General features: G+C 35.8%; 2 protein-coding genes across 2 annotated transcripts; both read right to left on the minus strand.

The window, feature by feature from the left end:
- Window positions 1–10,747: 10,747 nt before the first annotated feature.
- LOC141386871 (uncharacterized) lies at window positions 10,748–11,449 on the minus strand. Its single transcript, XM_073955772.1, has 3 exons — window positions 11,390–11,449; window positions 10,979–11,320; window positions 10,748–10,906 (listed from the first exon to the last, which is right to left on the minus strand). Exons 1-3 carry the CDS (start codon window positions 11,447–11,449, stop codon window positions 10,748–10,750), a joined length of 561 nt encoding a protein of 186 aa, XP_073811873.1.
- Window positions 11,450–12,668: 1,219 nt separating this feature from the next.
- LOC141405823 (uncharacterized) lies at window positions 12,669–13,396 on the minus strand. Its single transcript, XM_073990562.1, has 3 exons — window positions 13,333–13,396; window positions 12,915–13,253; window positions 12,669–12,846 (listed from the first exon to the last, which is right to left on the minus strand). The coding sequence occupies exons 1-3, from the start codon at window positions 13,390–13,392 to the stop codon at window positions 12,691–12,693; spliced, it is 555 nt and encodes a 184-aa protein (XP_073846663.1). The 5' UTR covers window positions 13,393–13,396; the 3' UTR covers window positions 12,669–12,690.
- Between the last annotated feature and the right edge of the window lie 4,980 nt (window positions 13,397–18,376).

The following is an 18,376-nucleotide window of genomic DNA, read 5'->3' on the forward strand; positions in this document are numbered from 1 at the left end:
TAATTTAAAACCACTTGAGGTCTTCTGTAGACCACAGAAGACCACTTCAAGTATTCTATAGATAACATAAGGCTTTTCAAGGTCTTCTACAAACAAATGAAAACCTACTGATAATTTATTAGATGACCGAAGAGATTTTGAGGTCTTTAATAGATATCTGAGGCCTACTATAGACAATAAAAAATATCCTGAGGCACTGAGGTCTTCTTTAGACGACCTTTTGAGACCTTCTTTAGGCAACTGAAGATCTCTTGAGGTCTTTCGAGTAGCAATGAGATCTTTGAGATGACTTCTACCCCAGCAAACCCCCCAGCAGGGATTTTTAAAGTAATTTCTCCATGCACCCAGAGTCCAGAGTCCAAGCGTGGATTTTTAAAGTAATTTTTTCCATGCACCTACAGTCCTCCAAGCGTGGATTTTTAAAGTAATTTTTTCCATGCACCTACAGTCCTCCAAGCGTGGATTTTTAAAGTAATTTTTTCCATGCACCTACAGTCCTCCAAGCGTGGATTTTTAAAGTAATTTTTTCCATGCACCTACAGTCCTCCAAGCGTGGATTTTTAAAGTAATTTTTTCCATGCACCTACAGTCCTCCAAGCGTGGATTTTTAAACTAATTTTTTCCATGCACCTACAGTCCTCCAAGCGTGGATTTTTAAACTAATTTTTTCCATGCACCTACAGTCCTCCAAGCGTGGATTTTTAAACTAATTTTTTCCATGCACCTACAGTCCTCCAAGCGTGGATTTTTAAAGTAATTTTTTCCATGCACCTACAGTCCTCCAAGCGTGGATTTTTAAACTAATTTTTTCCATGCACCTACAGTCCTCCAAGCGTGGATTTTTAAAGTAATTTTTTCCATGCACCTACAGTCCTCCAAGCGTGGATTTTTAAAGTAATTTTTTCCATGCACCTACAGTCCTCCAAGCGTGGATTTTTAAAGTAATTTTTTCCATGCACCTACAGTCCTCCAAGCGTGGATTTTTAAAGTAATTTTTTCCATGCACCTACAGTCCTCCAAGCGTGGATTTTTAAAGTAATTTTTTCCATGCACCTACAGTCCTCCCAAGCGTGGATTTTTAAAGTAATTTTTTCCATGCACCTACAGTCCTCCAAGCGTGGATTTTTAAAGTAATTTTTTCCATGCACCTACAGTCCTCCAAGCGTGGATTTTTAAAGTAATTTTTTCCATGCACCTACAGTCCTCCAAGCGTGGATTTTTAAAGTAATTTTTTCCATGCACCTACAGTCCTCCAAGCGTGGATTTTTAAAGTAATTTTTTCCATGCACCTACAGTCCTCCAAGCGTGGATTTTTAAAGTAATTTTTTCCATGCACCTACAGTCCTCCAAGCGTGGATTTTTAAAGTAATTTTTTCCATGCACCTACAGTCCTCCAAGCGTGGATTTTTAAAGTAATTTTTTCCATGCACCTACAGTCCTCCAAGCGTGGATTTTTAAAGTAATTTTTTCCATGCACCTACAGTCCTCCAAGCGTGGATTTTTAAAGTAATTTTTTCCATGCACCTACAGTCCTCCAAGCGTGGATTTTTAAAGTAATTTTTTCCATGCACCTACAGTCCTCCAAGCGTGGATTTTTAAAGTAATTTTTTCCATGCACCTACAGTCCTCCAAGCGTGGATTTTTAAAGTAATTTTTTCCATGCACCTACAGTCCTCCAAGCGTGGATTTTTAAAGTAATTTTTTCCATGCACCTACAGTCCTCCAAGCGTGGATTTTTAAAGTATTTTTTTCCATGCACCTACAGTCCTCCAAGCGTGGATTTTTAAAGTAATTTTTTCCATGCACCTACAGTCCTCCAAGCGTGGATTTTTAAAGTAATTTTTTCCATGCACCTACAGTCCTCCAAGCGTGGATTTTTAAAGTAATTTTTTCCATGCACCTACAGTCCTCCAAGCGTGGATTTTTAAAGTAATTTTTTCCATGCACCTACAGTCCTCCAAGCGTGGATTTTTAAAGTAATTTTTTCCATGCACCTACAGTCCTCCAAGCGTGGATTTTTAAAGTAATTTTTTCCATGCACCTACAGTCCTCCAAGCGTGGATTTTTAAAGTAATTTTTTCCATGCACCTACAGTCCTCCAAGCGTGGATTTTTAAAGTAATTTTTTCCATGCACCTACAGTCCTCCAAGCGTGGATTTTTAAAGTATTTTTTTCCATGCACCTACAGTCCTCCAAGCGTGGATTTTTAAAGTAATTTTTTCCATGCACCTACAGTCCTCCAAGCGTGGATTTTTAAAGTAATTTTTTCCATGCACCTACAGTCCTCCAAGCGTGGATTTTTAAAGTAATTTTTTCCATGCACCTACAGTCCTCCAAGCGTGGATTTTTAAAGTAATTTTTTCCATGCACCTACAGTCCTCCAAGCGTGGATTTTTAAAGTAATTTTTTCCATGCACCTACAGTCCTCCAAGCGTGGATTTTTAAAGTAATTTTTTCCATGCACCTACAGTCCTCCAAGCGTGGATTTTTAAAGTAATTTTTTCCATGCACCTACAGTCCTCCAAGCGTGGATTTTTAAAGTAATTTTTTCCATGCACCTACAGTCCTCCAAGCGTGGATTTTTAAAGTAATTTTTTTAAAGTATTTTTTTTCTGATTCCACAATGTCCGAACTATAACTTACCATTAAAAAAACAATTATCAACTAATGTGTTCGATACAATACAAATTTACTTAAGGTAGTGAAATAGATTTCATTTGCTGTTGTTGTTATATATTATTATTATTTTTCTCCACTTTCTAAATCACGCGTTTAATAGAACCCTGAATAAATACCTTTCCAAATGAAAATGAAAATTTTTTGCCCTGGAGAAAGCAGAAAATTTGTGTCAAATAGGTTTTGAATTTGGAGCATGTATGCGGGTCTTTAAATATACCTGAACTTCATGTAACTGTTGGATAAGTAAGAAACTAAAAATTATTTTAAACCACAACATTTCCACTGGAATATTTATAGTTTAGTGATATTTCGAAAACAAACAATAATACAGACATTTTTCTATTCGAAAAAAATATGGTTAATTGTTTTAAAATACATACCCAATATCAGATAATTATTGCTTTTAATTATTGCTGTAATTATATATGAAATGCGTTTTTTTAATTGTTTCGGCCGTGGAACATTTTTATGATGTTTTGAATTTATTTATTTGGAACTTCTTTACACAACATTTGGTTAGGCCCATTATATTCCCCTTCCCAGCATTCCCATTAACTCCATAATTGAGCACTGATAGCAATGAGAAACTCTTCTCTGCACTTCTTACAAGCGCCCGCCACTATTCCCTAGTTCGGATTGTAGCAGAGAGTTCCGTTTCGTTTTTCTACCACTTCTTCTGGAAGCCATATTCATATCCACCATTTAACCACTTTAACGACACACGTTGTTTAACTTTTGAAAGAGTCACTGATAAACTGGGATATTTCTAAAGAAACGACACACAGCGTGTTGCTTGTTCGAACGCTTAATATGCATAGTTTTATTTAAAGTAAAGTAATTTTAAGACCTAGGTATTATAATTTGTCTTAACCTTACTTAGACTAGAGTGTAAAAGTACAAACGCATCAACCATACAATCTTATGGAGAGGTCCTTAACACTCTTTGTTATCTTACATATGGCAAGCTAACTTGCTACACATGGTTATCAATCAGCTGACTAGACTACATCCAAAATAGAAGTTGTCATCCCAAATAAAAAAACGCCAACCCTCCTAATTGTGAGACCAGGCACCGTCGAAATGTTGTTTATTGCTGTAGTAGTATGCAATACCAACAAATTAGTTATGTGTTTTTCGCTGAGAATCAACAAACGCATAGCAGTGGGAAAGATTTGGTTTTGTTTGCAATTGAAATTGCTAGAGTTTAGGTAGTGCCAAAGAAATTCTCGATCAAAGTGTTTCTTCGCACACGTATCTATTTGAGCGGGCAATTGACACTTGGGTATAAAAAGTTTCTTGTTGAGAAACAAGGGAACTGATGAAGATCTGTGGCGAGATCTGAAAGTATAGTCTTCCCTGCCTTACCCCTTGGTAAACATCACCAATTTTTTCCCACTTATAAATTGAAGTTGTTTTAATAAAATATTAAAACAACGACTATGGGATTAAGCCTGACTATTTAAAAATAATAATAATAATAATAATAATAATAATAATAATAATAATAATAATAATAATAATAATAATAGTAATAATAATAATAATAATAATAATAATAATAATAATAATAATAATAATAATAATAATAATAATAATAATAAATAATAATAGGGTGACGTAGCGGATGGAAGATACCAAGGAACGGTCCTGACCGGTTTAAACGTGGCAAAGCCAAGGATTTATCTTGGTCCCTCTTTCATCTCAAGGACACTGACCTCCCCGTGGTGTCACCTTGTGAACTGCCTTTAACACCCGTTAAAGGTAGTAATTTAACATGTGCGCGTGTTCACCCATAAGAACGTTAAAAACTTGGGTTTGGGCGTCGGGTTAGTAACCCTCCTCTAGAAAAAACAGCCTACTATGAAACAAGTAAGAAAAGCGTTAAGTTCGGTCGGGCCGAACTTTTTATACCCTCCACCTCAAATTTCAGCGATTTCGGTGGATTAATGTGACCACAACCTTCAAAATACCGAAATTCGGAAGGTACCGTTCTATGGGGGCTATATGATGGAGTGGACCTATACCTACAAATTTCTGGGGGAAAGTTTTATACGCCTAAAGAAGACTAAATACCAAATTTCAGCCATCTCGGTGTGATAATGAGGCTAAAACGTTCAAAATATTGAAAATCGGGAGATATTGTATTATGGGGGCTATGTCAACACGTGGACCTATATAAACATTTTATGGTAGAAATGTTTCTTAGCCTCTGGAAACACAAAATGCAAAGTTACAACCAATTCTTTGGTCAAATGGGTCTAATACATTCAAAATATATTAAAATGACGCGTACTTTATAAGGGGCCTTATGTGGGGGCTATACCAAAACGTGGACCTATATAACCCAACTTTGGTAGAAATGTTTTCTGGTCTCTGAAGACACAAAATACCAAATTACAACCAATTCTATGGTCAAATGGGTCTAATACATCCAAAATATATTAAAATGACGCGTACTTTAAATGGGGCCTTATATGGGGGCTATACCAAAACGTGGACCTATATAGCCCAACGTTGGTAGGAATATTTTTTGGCCTCTGGAGACACAAAGTATCAAATTACAACCAATTCGGTGGTAAAATAAACCAAATATCTTAAAAATTCCTTAAAACGACGGACGCGTCACGCGTCATTTTGTATGGGGGCTATACGAAAGCGTGGACCTATATAGCCCGCTTTCAATACCAAAAGTCCTACGTAAATATAACATATTTTCCCAAAATTTCATCAACCTACGTCAATCCGTTCGGACGCTAGAGTGATTTCCACAGACGGACAGACGGACAGACGGACGGACATGGCTATATCGATGTAGAATTGCACGCTGATCAAGAATATATATACTTTGTGGGGTCTACAATGATTATTTCGAGTAGTTACAAACGTAGTGACAAACTTAATATACCCCCATCCTATGGTGGAGGGTATAAAAACGAAAGAAAAGAAAAAGAAACCCTCTAAAGTTGACGAACCCCGCAAACGTTTTAAGGACCATGATCTGCGAATATGCACCTGGAATGTTCGCACTCTTTATAGAGAAGGTGCAGTCTTCGCATTGGCAGACGTACTTGAAAAGTACAAGGCCGATATTACTGCCATACAGGAAATACGATGGATTGGGAAAGGCGTCACAACAATACCTAAAGGTAACACTCTGTATTATAGCTGCCATGACGTAAAACATGAGTTTGGTTGCGGATTTGTAGTTGGTCGGAGGTTAAAACATCTGGTCTCCAGCTTAACCCCAGTGAATGAAAGACTCGCTGCAATTCGATTAAAAGCAAAATTCTTCAACATCAGCTTTATTTGCGCTCATGCTCCCACTGAAGACAAGGACGAACAGACCAAAGATATATTTTACGAGCGCATAGAAGATCTTATGACCGTTGCCCTGCCCATGACATTCAAATTATTCTAGTCGAAGTGCAAAAATTTGGAAAGGAGAATATCTTTGGCCCAACAGTCGGGAATTTCAGTCTACACAGTGAAACATCTGACAATGGTATGAGACTGATATACTTTGCAGCTGCCAGAAACATGGTAGTTAGCAGTAACAGATTTAAGCATCTCGATATTCATAAGGGCACTTGGCTGTCGCCAGATCAAAGAACAAGAAATCAAATTGATCACGTTGTGATAGATGGAAGACATGCATCAAGCGTGTTGGATGTACGATCGTTCCGAGGTGCAAACATAGACTCGGACCACTACCTTGTTTGCAGCAAAGGTACGTACCAGATTAAACGTAGCACACAAAGTGCGAACAGACACAACACGGAAGTTGGACATCGGTAAGCTGCAATCACAACAGATAGCCACAGCATATTCTACTCAACTGGCCCAACTGCTTAATCAAAGCACTCCTCGTCCCGATAACATAACAACACAATGGCAAAATATTGCCCACTCCATGCAAACAGCCGCAAAATCCATACTTGGATTCCAGAGACCTCCACAAAGGAATGCATGGTATGACCAGGAGTGTCGTGCTGCTACCGAAGAGAAAAATGCGGCATATAGAGCTACTTTACAATCAGTAGCAACGCGTAGCGCACGAGAGAGATATCGGGAGAAAAGGAGAGAGGAGAAACGTCTTTTCCGTAGAAAAAGAGAGAGATGGAAAAGCGGGAGTGTGAAAAAATCGAGATGTACAGGAGCCAGAATGAAGTCCGAAAATTCTACCAAAGAGTGAAACATCAAGCTGATGGCTTGGGAACTGGCACATCCTCCTGTAGAGACCAGCAAGGTAATCTGGTAACAGATACCGGTAGCGTGCTCAGGATATGGAAGGAACATTTTTCCAATCTGCTGGTATCCAATAGTAGCGAAGACGATGATACCACAGATCCAATCCCAGAAGATGGTATAGAATGTATACCACCCGGCCAAGATGAGGTAAAAACAGCAATCAAACGGCTGAAGAATAATAAAGCAGCAGGAGCCGATTGCTTACCAGCCGAGCTGTTTAAAACCGGAGGTGACGCGCTGATAAGGTGTATGCATCAGCTAGTTAGCTCCATCTGGCAGGAAGAACGAGTACCCGACGATTGGAACCTAAGCATCCTGTGTCCCGTCCACAAGAAAGGAGATAAGACTGTATGCTCCAACTATAGGGGCGTACGTCTTCTCCCTATTGCCTTTAAGATGGCGAACGACTAAAACCAATGGTCAACGAAATAATTGGACCATACCAATGTGGCTTTAGACTTGGCAAGTCCACCATTGACCAGATATTTACCCTGCGGCAAATCCTGGAGAAGACCCAAGAGATGCAGATCGACACATTTCACCTTTTTGTCGATTATAATGCAGCATTCGAAGGTCCCCTCCGATCAAAGGTATTCCATGCAATGTCTGAATTTGGTATCCCCGCAAAGCTCATCCGGCTTTGTAAGATAACTTTAACTGATACTAGGTCCTCAATTAAAATTGGAAAGAACCTCTCCGAACAGTTCAGTACCAAAAGAGGTTTCAGAAAGGGAGAAAGGCTTTTCGTGTGGCCTATTCAACATTTTGCTGGAAACGGTAATACAAATGTCAAAAGAAATGGCACAATTTACACCAATAGCCACATGTTACTTGCTTATGCTGATGACAAAGACATCATGGGACAATCAGTAAGGGAAGTAACTGATACCTTTAGGAAGGGCGAAGCAGAATCTGCGAAAGTGGGTCTGGCGGTAAACGGCGAAAAGACCAAATTGATGGTGTCGACGCGCAAACGTCCAAAGAGCTCGGACCAACTGTGGAAGTTGGTACCTATAATTTTTGAGGTAGTTAAAGACTTCGTCTACCTCGGCACTGCCATAAACGCAACAAACAACATCAGTTGGGAAATAAGAAGAAGAATTGTATTGGCCAACAGATGCTACTATGGTTTAAGTAATTTAGTAATTTAATTTAGAAACAAAACCACATCTCGTCAAACAAAAATAACACTATACAAAACGCTGATACTACCCGTGCTAATGTATGGCTCCGAAGCATGGGTACTTGCGCAAGCAGATAAGGCAGTGTTTGGTGTGTTTTGAGAGGAAAAATTCTTCGAAAGATCTACGGGCCGATTTGCGTTGACGGTGAATATCGACGTCGTATGAACCACGAGCTATATCAGTTATACAAAGACATGAATATAGTTAAAGGTATCGAGATGCAACGATTGCTTTAACTAGGCCATATCGTAAGAATGAGCGATGATGAACGCGCTAAAAAGGCGTATGAATACATGCCACATGGCAGTGCACGCAGAATCGGCAGGCCTAAGCTTGGATGGAGCATACAAGTGGATGAAGAAATGAAAGGCGCGGTATTCCAAAAAGTCAAGCGAAAAACAGAGAGGAGTGTAGATCTTTTCTTAGTTCGGTCTATGGAACAAATTTTCTGTAATAATAATAATAATAATAATAATAATAATAATAATAATAAATAATAATAATAATATAATAATAATAATAATAATAATATTAATAATAATAATATTAATAATAATAATAATAATAATAATAATAATAATAATAATAATAATAATAATAATAATAAATAATAATAATAATAATAATATTAATAATAATAATAATAATAATAATATTAATAATAATAATAATAATAATAATAATAATAATAATAATAATAATTAATATAATATTAATAATAATAATAATAATAATAATAATAATAATAATAATAATAATAATATTAATAATAATAATAATAATAATAATAATAATAATAATAATAATAATAATAATAATAATATAATAATAATAATAATAATAATAATAATAATAATAATAATAATAATAATAATAATAATAATAATAATAATAATAATAATAATAATAATAATAATAATAATAATAATAATAATAATAATAATAATAATATTAATAATAATAATAATAATTATAATAATATTAATAATAATAATAATAATAATAATAAAAATAATAATAATAATAATAATAATAATAATAATATTAATAATAAAAATAATAATAATAATAATAATAATAATAATAATAATAATAATAATAATAATAATAATAATAATAATAATAATAATAATAATAATAATAATAATAATAATAATAATATTAATATTAATAATAACAGAGAGAGACTTCTCTCATATCAATGAGTGCACCCCGATTCATATTAGCTCAATGATGTGGGACCTACAGTTTATCGCCGAGTCCAAACGGCAAATTTCAGATGAAATGTTCTATTCCCTTAACGAAGACTGAATACCAAGTTTCAACCATTTCGTTGAGATATTGGGGCCACAAACTTAAAAATACCGAAAATCGGGAGGTACCGTTCTATGGGGCCGTTCTGTGGTCCAAAAATGCAGCTAAAATCCTCAAAATACCGATAATCGGGAGATACCGTTATATGGGGGCCATATCAAAACATAGACGTATGTTGACAACTTTTGTTGGATATGTATGGTGACCACTGAGAACCTCAAATGTTAAATTACAGATAGTTTGGATTAAAAATGTAGCTAAAATTTGGAAATATTTTGTGACCTCTGGGGACCCAAAACGTCAAATTAAAGGTAGTTCGTTCGAAGACTTTGCCTAAATCGTCCAAATACCGAAAATCTAGAGGTACCTTTATATGGGGGCTATATCAAAACGTGGGCCGCTATAGCCCATGACTGACACTAGAGTGATTACAACAGACGGACAGACGGACATGGCTATATCGACACAGAATTTTATCCTGATTGAGAATATATATACCATATAGAGTCGAAAGTGATTATTTCCATGCGCTACAAACGGAAAAACAAACTTAACATTAATTGTTGCCTTAATCCTATGGAAGTTTTTCTGGATGACCTCAATCATAGGTCATCCAGTAAACGGGGTTTTTTGGAAGACTCCTGGAAGTTTAACCTCCTGGATTTTATTGGAATCAGTCAGCCAATAAGAGATTGTCATGTCAAATAGAGTACCATCCCCTTTATCTTCCCAGCGAAAGTCTCTCCCCCATCTCTTCTAACTTTGATTGCCAAAGACCTCGACCAGGCGCTCATTATTGAGTTTGTAAACCTATCGACTTATACCGCCTCTTAAGTTATCTAAGAGATTCCTCCTAAATTTCACGTTTTATTGGTCAGTGCTTTACAGACCTGCAAGCTTGGATTTAAAACAACATTTTCAAGTATTTAGACTCCTCCAAGCGCAGATTTTTAAAGTAATTTTTATGAATGACCGACCAACAGTCCTGCAAACATAAATATGTCATTTCAAGGACTAACAGTTTTCCGGACCTAAATCTTTACGATGATTTTTTAAGGACCAACGTCTTCTAAACTTAGATTTTTAAAGTTAATAAAACCTAAAAAGTGTCAATAAATTGTATAAAATCCTACAACATAATCTTCAGGAGTGGAATGCCAAAAAATTTACATCCACAGGTCCATTGAGAGAAGGCCCGCCAAAGTTTTAAGATTTGTTATCACTAGCAATATGTTCAAATTTCGATTTATTCAATATTAATATCTTTATTCAACAAATGTGTAATTTGTATTAATTAATCATTCATTTTTATTTAATAATTATTATTTTCTTTCGCGTTTAAGTGAACCTTTCGCAACTATTTTACCAAGTTCAGTTTTTTGCTCGAAAAATGCCATGGTAAAATTATAGTCCAACGTTGGGGCATAACTGGGAATAATTGCATCATCAATTACCATATTGCTTACATTATAGAGGATATTCTGTAAGAAAAACAAACAAAAATAAATTAAAAAAAACACCCAATAACTATCCATAAATGCACCCCAACTTACCGCCTTTAAGGGACACGACAGTGGAAAGTTGCTACGTCGAAATAATTCTTGTAATATTGATTTAAGTATGGGATTGAATTTCAAATTACCCAAAGCATCACAAAGTTTGAGTTTTACATTGATAAATTTTACCGACTTTTGCCCGTTAATGGGTCGAACATCAAGCATTAGGGCAATATCTGTACTTAGCGGTAACTGACGATGCAGTTCAATGAAAAAGTTGAGGACATATTTATTCTTGGACAAATTCTGCACATGACAATAGTTACGTTTTACCAAATCGGTAGAGACATCACAGCAGAGACTTTTTATTTCAAAGGAAAATTCAGTTTTTGGTTTGGCCTACAAGAGAAGGGTGTGCGGTTAGCATTAAACTAGAATTTTTTAATTAACCCTTAACTGCGTTTTTACCTGGGCTTCCTTAAAACAATGCTGTATTGTAAAATAGACAATAAATTTTAAAAACAACATTTTTATTTAAGTGGTTTATAATAAATGCCACAGTTTAATTGAATACTCAGCAGAACACAGACTGATGATCATCTATTTTTGTAGACAAAATTATTATTGTTATTTAATTATTTCCATTTTAATGTGATCATAATGGACGAACAAAATAAGCAGTGTGATGGATTAATGTGATATCAAATCAATATAATGGTAATGTTTTTACACTGCGCTGCAGATTTTTTAAAGAATTTTTTTCAAGGACCAACAGTCCTTCAAGCGTGGATTTTTTAAGTCATTTTTTTCAACCACCTACAGTCCTCCAAGCGTGGATTTTTTAAGTCATTTTTTTCAACCACCTACAGTCCTCCAAGCGTGGATTTTTAAAGTAATTTTTCCCAACGACCTACAGTCCTCCAAACGTGGAATTTTTAAAGTAATTTTTCCCAACGACCTACATTCCTCCAAGCGTGGATTTTTAAAGTAATTTTTCCCAACGACCTACAGTCTTCCAAACGTGGAATTTTTAAAATAATTTTTCCCAACGACCTACAGTCCTCCAAGCGTGGATTTTTAAAGTAATTTTTCCCAACGACCTACAGTCCTCCAAACGTGGAATTTTTAAGTCATTTTTTCCAGCGACTTACAGTCCTCCAAGCGTGGATTTTTAAAGTAATTTTTCCCAACGACCTACAGTCCTCCAAACGTGGAATTTTTAAGTCATTTTTTCCAGCGACCTACAGTCCTCCAAGCGTGGATTTTTAAAGTAATTTTTCCCAACGACCTACAGTCCTCCAAACGTGGAATTTTTAAGTCATTTTTTCCAGCGACTTACAGTCCTCCAAGCGTGGATTTTTAAAGTAATTTTTCCCAACGACCTACAGTCCTCCAAACGTGGAATTTTTAAGTCATTTTTTCCAGCGACCTACAGTCCTCCAAGCGTGGATTTTTAAAGTAATTTTTCCCAACGACCTACAGTCCTCCTTACGTGGAATTTTAAATGATTTTTTTCGAACGACCTACAGTCATGCATGCGTAGATTTTTAAAGTAAGCAATTTTTCCATGGACAGTCCTCCAAGCGTGTATTTTTAAGTAATTTTTCCATGGCCTTACAGTCCTCCAAGCTTGGATTTTGTAAGTTATTTCTTCCATGGAACTACGGGCTTCCAAGCGTCGATTTTTTAAGTAATTTTTTCCATAGTGTGAAATATTCTTAAAAAGATTTCCATTGTTGCTGTTATTATTATTTATTATTACCATTTTCTCAATTTAAACGTTCAGTAGAACCCTGAACAAATACCTTTCCCAGATAAGTTATTTCTTGATAAAAGGCAATGGTTACATTAAAATCCATGCTGGGTGCATATCCAGGAATAAGATCTTGGCTTACTATCACATCGGAAATGTTATAAAGAGTATTCTAAAATGAAAATAGAACATAAATAAGTTTTCCCCAATAGAAAAACAATACACATTCAGTGAAATTACCGCCTTAATTGGGCACTCCGCTGGTAGATTGCTGTGTAGTATCATTTTCTCCTGAAATATCATTACCAATGGATTCGTTTTCATATTACCCAAGGCATTACAAACGTTCATTTTAATATTTAAGAATTTTACAACCTTACGACCACCGGCCGGTCTAACATCAGCAAAGATATTTGCGTCGGTATTCGATGGCAATTGACGATTCAGAGCAATGAAGAAATTAAAGGCATACGAATTGTTGGTCACATTTTGTAAATCACAGTGGTAACGTATCACCCAATTATTACACACTTCACAGGTTACATTGTGAATTTTAAGGGAATATGAAATTTTCTTGCCCTGGCGAAAGGAAAATAAAAAAAAATTAGATAGAATTGAGGATTAGGATAAAATACATGTAGAATTCTTTAAAATATACCTGAATTTCATGCAGCTGTTGGATAAATAAAAAAATAAAAATTATTTTTAACCACAACATTTTCACTTGAATATTTTCAATTAAATGGCATTTGAAACACAAAAATTAGTAAAGAAAATTGTCTGTCCGGAAAAATTATTGTTAATGATTTTTTGATTCATATCTAATTGCTGATAATTATTGCCGTAATTATTTATATGACATCATATTTCCTACAAAATGTTTGTGTAATGGGCAAAATTCGTCTCTAGAATACTTCTATCACGTTTTCAATTTAAACATATGCTTCGAGCCCACTGAGCCCATAATGAGCTAAATTCAGGGAGAATGAATGAATGGGAACATGTCGCACGTTTACTTCTTTTTGTATAATTCGCTAACTCTTATTTTCGACCACTTTGTCGATTCTGAAATACTTTTCCATCTGAGTTCACGAGGTGAATTAGAATTACAAGCAAAGAGAAATTAAAATATCCCCTATGTTGAAATACTTTTTCATCTGACTTCATAATGTAAAGGGGAATTTCATGCATAGCTACATTCAAAGAAAATACATCTAAGTCAACAGTATCCAGTATCACGGTGTTCAATGGACGGTCAATTTACTTGGTTCTCCGATATGATTGCGAAAGTTGAAGTTGATAATTTTGATCTCCCTGTGTTGATAAGAATTGCTGTGGAGACTAAATGCGGCCCTCGGAGAACATCCCCCCCCCCCCTTTACTGCCCTGAGGAGCGTCAGCTGCCACGAAAAACCAGACTAGTTTTAGCTCAACTACGCTCGGGAAGCTGCAGCCGTCCGAATGCATATGGATCATATAAGGATCAATGACAGTTTTCATAATTTTTTTCCAACGACCTAAAGTCCTCCAAGCGTGGATTTTTAAAATATTTTTTTCCAACGACCTACAGTCCTCCAAGCGTGAATATTTTAGGTAATTTTTTGCAACAATCTACAGTCCTCCAAACGTGGATTTTTTAAGTCATTTTTCCATCGACCTACAGTCCTCCAAACGTGGATTTTTAAGTAATTTTTTCCAACGACCACAGTCCTCAAAGCGTGGACTTTTTTAAGTAATTTTTTCCAACGACCACAGTCCTCAAAGCGTGGACTTTTTTAAGTAAATTTTTGCAACGACATACAGTCCTCCAACAGTGGATTTTTTAAGTAATTTTTGCAACGACTTACAGTCCTCCAAGCGTGAATTTTTAAGTAATTTTTTCCAACGACCACAGTCCTCAAAGCGTGGACTGTTTTATGTAATTTTTCGAACGACATACAGTCCTCCAACCGTGGATTTTTAAGTATTTTTTCCAAATAAATAAAGTTACTATGTCGGAGTAATTCTTATAATATTGACTTTAGTATGGGGGTTGAATTTCAAATTACCCAAAGCATCACAAAGTTTGAGTTATACATTGATAAATGTTAACGACTTTTGCCCGTTAATGGGACGAACATCTAGCATAAGGGCAATGTCTGTACTTAGCGGTAATTGACAATGGAGATCACTGGAAAAGTTGATTACATATTTGTTCTTGGACACATTCTGCACATGACATTAATTGGGTTTTACCAAATCTATGGAGAAATCACAACAAAGTCTTTTTATTTCAAAGGAAAATTCAGTTTTTGGCTTGGCGGTAATGTTTACACTATGCTACAGAAAAATATATTTGAAAAATATTTCTTCAACGATCAAAAGTCGTCGAAGAGTGGATTTTTAATGTAATTTTTTCCAACGACCTACAGTAAATAAATAATTAAATAATTTTTTCCAACGACCTACAGTCTTCCAAGTGTGAATTTGTAAAGAACTTTTTCCATGGTCCTATAGTCATCTAAGCGAGGATTGTTAAAGTAATTGTTTCCATAGACCTACAGTACCTTCAAGTTTAGATTTTTAAAGTAATTCTTTCCAAAGACCTACAATCCCCCAACGGTGGAGTTTTCAGTATTTTCTTCCAAGAAACAAATGTCCTCCAAGTAATTTTTCCATGGACCTAGAAGCCTGGATTTTTAAAATAAGTTTCCCAACGACCTACAGTTCTCCAAGCTTAAATTTTTTAAGCATTTTTTCCAACGACCAACAGGCCTCCAAGCGAGGATTTTTAAAATAATTTTTCCCAACGAACTACAGTCCTCCAAGCGAGGATTTTTAAAATAATTTTTCCCAACGAAGTACAGCCCACCAAGCGAGAATTTTTAAAATAATTTCTCCCAAAAATCTTCCATGCGAGGATTTTTACCATAATTTTTAAAATAATTTTTCCCAACGACCAAGCGTGACCAAGCGATCCAAGCATAGATTTTTAAAATAATTTTTCCCAATGACATACAGTCCTCCATGCGAGGATTTTTAACATAATTTTTGCCAACGACCAAGCGTGACCAGGCGATCCAAGCGTGGATTTTTAAAATAATGTTTTCCAATGATCTACAAACAGTCCTCCATGCGATAATTTTTAAAATAATTTTTCCCATCGAAATACAGCCCTCCAGGCGAGGATTTTTAACATAATTTTTAAAATAATATTTTTCAACGACCAAGCGTGACAATGAACTGCTGTCCTCCATGCGAGGATTCTAAAAATATTTTTTCCCAGCGAACTACAGTCCTCCAAGCGACGATTTTCAAAAAAAAAAATCCCAACGAACTACAGTCCTACATGCGAGGATTTTAAAAATAATTTTTCCCAACGAACTACAATCCTCCATGCGCGAATTTTTAAAATAATTTCCCCCAACACAATACAGTCCTCCAAACGAGGATATTTAACATAACTTTTAAAAAATTTTCCCAACGACCAAGCGTGACCAAGCGATCAAAGCGAGGATTTTTAAAATAATTTTACCCAACGACCTACAGTCCTCCAAGCGAGGATTTTTAAAATAATTTTTTTTTTGCCTTATTATTCTTCAGCCGGTTTATTACTGTCTTTACCTCACCTTGTCAGGCCGCTATACATTCAATATCATCTTAAGGAACTGGAACTGTGGTATCATCGCCATCTTCCCAACTATTGGATACCAACAGTTTTGAAAAATGCTCTTTCCACATCCTGAGCACACAATCTGTATCAGTTATCAAATTACATTGCTGGTCTCTACAGTTGGTTGGTACAGATACTTTGATAGAATTTTCGGACTTTATTTTGGTTCCTGTACACAATGATTTTTTCACACTCCCACTATTCCATTTGCTCTTTTACCTCAGAAAGTCTTCTCTAGACCATAGAAAACCTCTATATGCCTCCATTAGTACATAGAAGTCCTCAAGAGATCTCCTGTAGCTCATAGAAGACATCAAGAGACAGTTTTTAGTCTATAGCAGGCCAAAAGAGGTCACGTGGAAGACCTCCAGAGGTCTTTTATTGTTCATAGAACATCTCAAGAGATCTTTTGTAGTTCACAGAAGACTTCAGAATATATTCTTTTGTCGGTAGAAGTCTGCTTTTATACATATAAGTCCCCAAAAGGTCTTCTGTAGTCCATAGAAGACTTCAAAAGGCCTCTTTTAGTACATAGAAGTCATCAAGTAGCCTATTGTAGTCCATAGAAGACCTCAATAAGTCCTATGTAGTCTATAGAAGGCCAACAGGTCTCTTATGGTGCATTGAAGTCCTCAACACATCTTCGGTTGTCTAGAGGGCTGTGTAGACATCAAGAGGTCTTTTGTGGTCCATAGAAGACCTCAAGACATCTTCTGTAATCCATGGAAGGCCTCACAAGGTCTTCTGTATCCCAAATAGACCTCAGAAGGTCTGCCGTAGTCCGCGGCCTTCCACGTGACCTCTTTTGGCCTGCTATAGACTAAAAACTGTCTCTTAATGTCTTCTATGAGCTACAGAAGCTCTTTTGATGTCTTCTATGGATTACAGAAGATCTCTTGAGGACTTCTATGTACTAAAGGAGGCCTATAGAAAATTCTATCAAAGTATCTGTACCAACCACCTGTAGAGACCAGCAATTTAATTTGATAACTGATACAGGTAGTGTGTTCAGGATGTGGAAAGAGCATTTTTCAAAACTGTTGGTATCCAATCGTTGGGAAGATGACGATGATACCACAGTTCCAATCACTGAAGATGGTATTGAATGTATAGCGCCCGGCCAAGGTGAGGTAAAGACAGTAACAAATCGGCTGAATAATAATAAGGTAGCAAAAAATATCTTAAAAATTCTCACTTGGAGGACTGTTGTTCGTTGGGAGAAATTATTTTAAAAATTCACGTTTGGACGACTGTAGTTCGTTGGGAAAAATTACTTTAAAAATCCACGCTTGTAGGACTGTAGGTCGTTGGGACAAATATTTTAAAAATCCTCGCATGGAGGACTGTATGTCGTTGGGGGAAATTATTTTAAAAATTCTCGCTTGGAGGACTGTTGTTCGTTGGGAAAAATTATGGAGAAAGTTGAGTTGAGCCGCTCAGCTAAAATTTTTTCTTTAAATTGTACATTTTTTAAATTGCCGGCCTATGGACAGGAGCAAATCTAGGGCACGGGAACAAAATGTTTTTTTTTTATTTAATTTTTTTTCTTAGTAGCTGGGCTTTAACCTAAGGAATTTTTGAACTTCAAAGGACCATATCTCGGGAAGTATGGATTTCCCAAAAAGAAATTATATATTGTATATTGTCGATCTACCTATGAAAAAAAATTCATCACGATCGGAGCTGAGCGGCTCAACTCATCTTATGCCAAAATTATTTTAAAAATTCTCGCTTGGGGAACTGTTGTTCGTTGGGAGAAATTATTTTAAAAATTCTCGTTTGGAGGACTGTAGTTCGTTGGGAAAAATTACTTTAAAAATCCTCGCTTGTAGGATTATAGGTCGTTGGGAAAAATTATTTTAAAAATCCACGCTTGGGCCGCTTGGTCACGCTTGATCATTGGGAAAAAATTATTTTAAAAATTATGTTAAAAATCATCGCTTGGAGGACTGTAGTTCGTTGGGAAAAATTATTTTAAAAATCCTCGCATGAAGGACTGTATGTTGCTGGGAGAAACTTTTTTAAAAAATTTCGCTTGACTGTATTTCGA

The sequence above is a fragment of the Musca autumnalis genome, unplaced genomic scaffold, assembly GCF_047663935.1.
Source record: "Musca autumnalis isolate F117 unplaced genomic scaffold, ASM4766393v1 scaffold_5, whole genome shotgun sequence".
Lineage (NCBI taxonomy): Eukaryota > Metazoa > Arthropoda > Insecta > Diptera > Muscidae > Musca > Musca autumnalis.

Excerpts from the sequence above, each read along its gene's own strand:
- LOC141405823 (XM_073990562.1), bottom strand. The coding sequence starts at position 13,392 with ATGTTGTGGTTAAAAATAATTTTTATTTTTTTATTTATCCAACAGCTG. Across the intron at positions 13,254-13,332 it reads AACAGCTGCATGAAATTCAG|GGCAAGAAAATTTCATATTC; the intron begins GTATATTTTAAA and ends TCCTTTCGCCAG. Across the intron at positions 12,847-12,914 it reads CGGAGTGCCCAATTAAGGCG|AATACTCTTTATAACATTTC; the intron begins GTAATTTCACTG and ends TTTTCATTTTAG.
- LOC141386871 (XM_073955772.1), bottom strand. The coding sequence starts at position 11,449 with ATGTTGTTTTTAAAATTTATTGTCTATTTTACAATACAGCATTGTTTT. Across the intron at positions 11,321-11,389 it reads ATTGTTTTAAGGAAGCCCAG|GCCAAACCAAAAACTGAATT; the intron begins GTAAAAACGCAG and ends CTTCTCTTGTAG. Across the intron at positions 10,907-10,978 it reads TGTCGTGTCCCTTAAAGGCG|AATATCCTCTATAATGTAAG; the intron begins GTAAGTTGGGGT and ends TTTTTCTTACAG.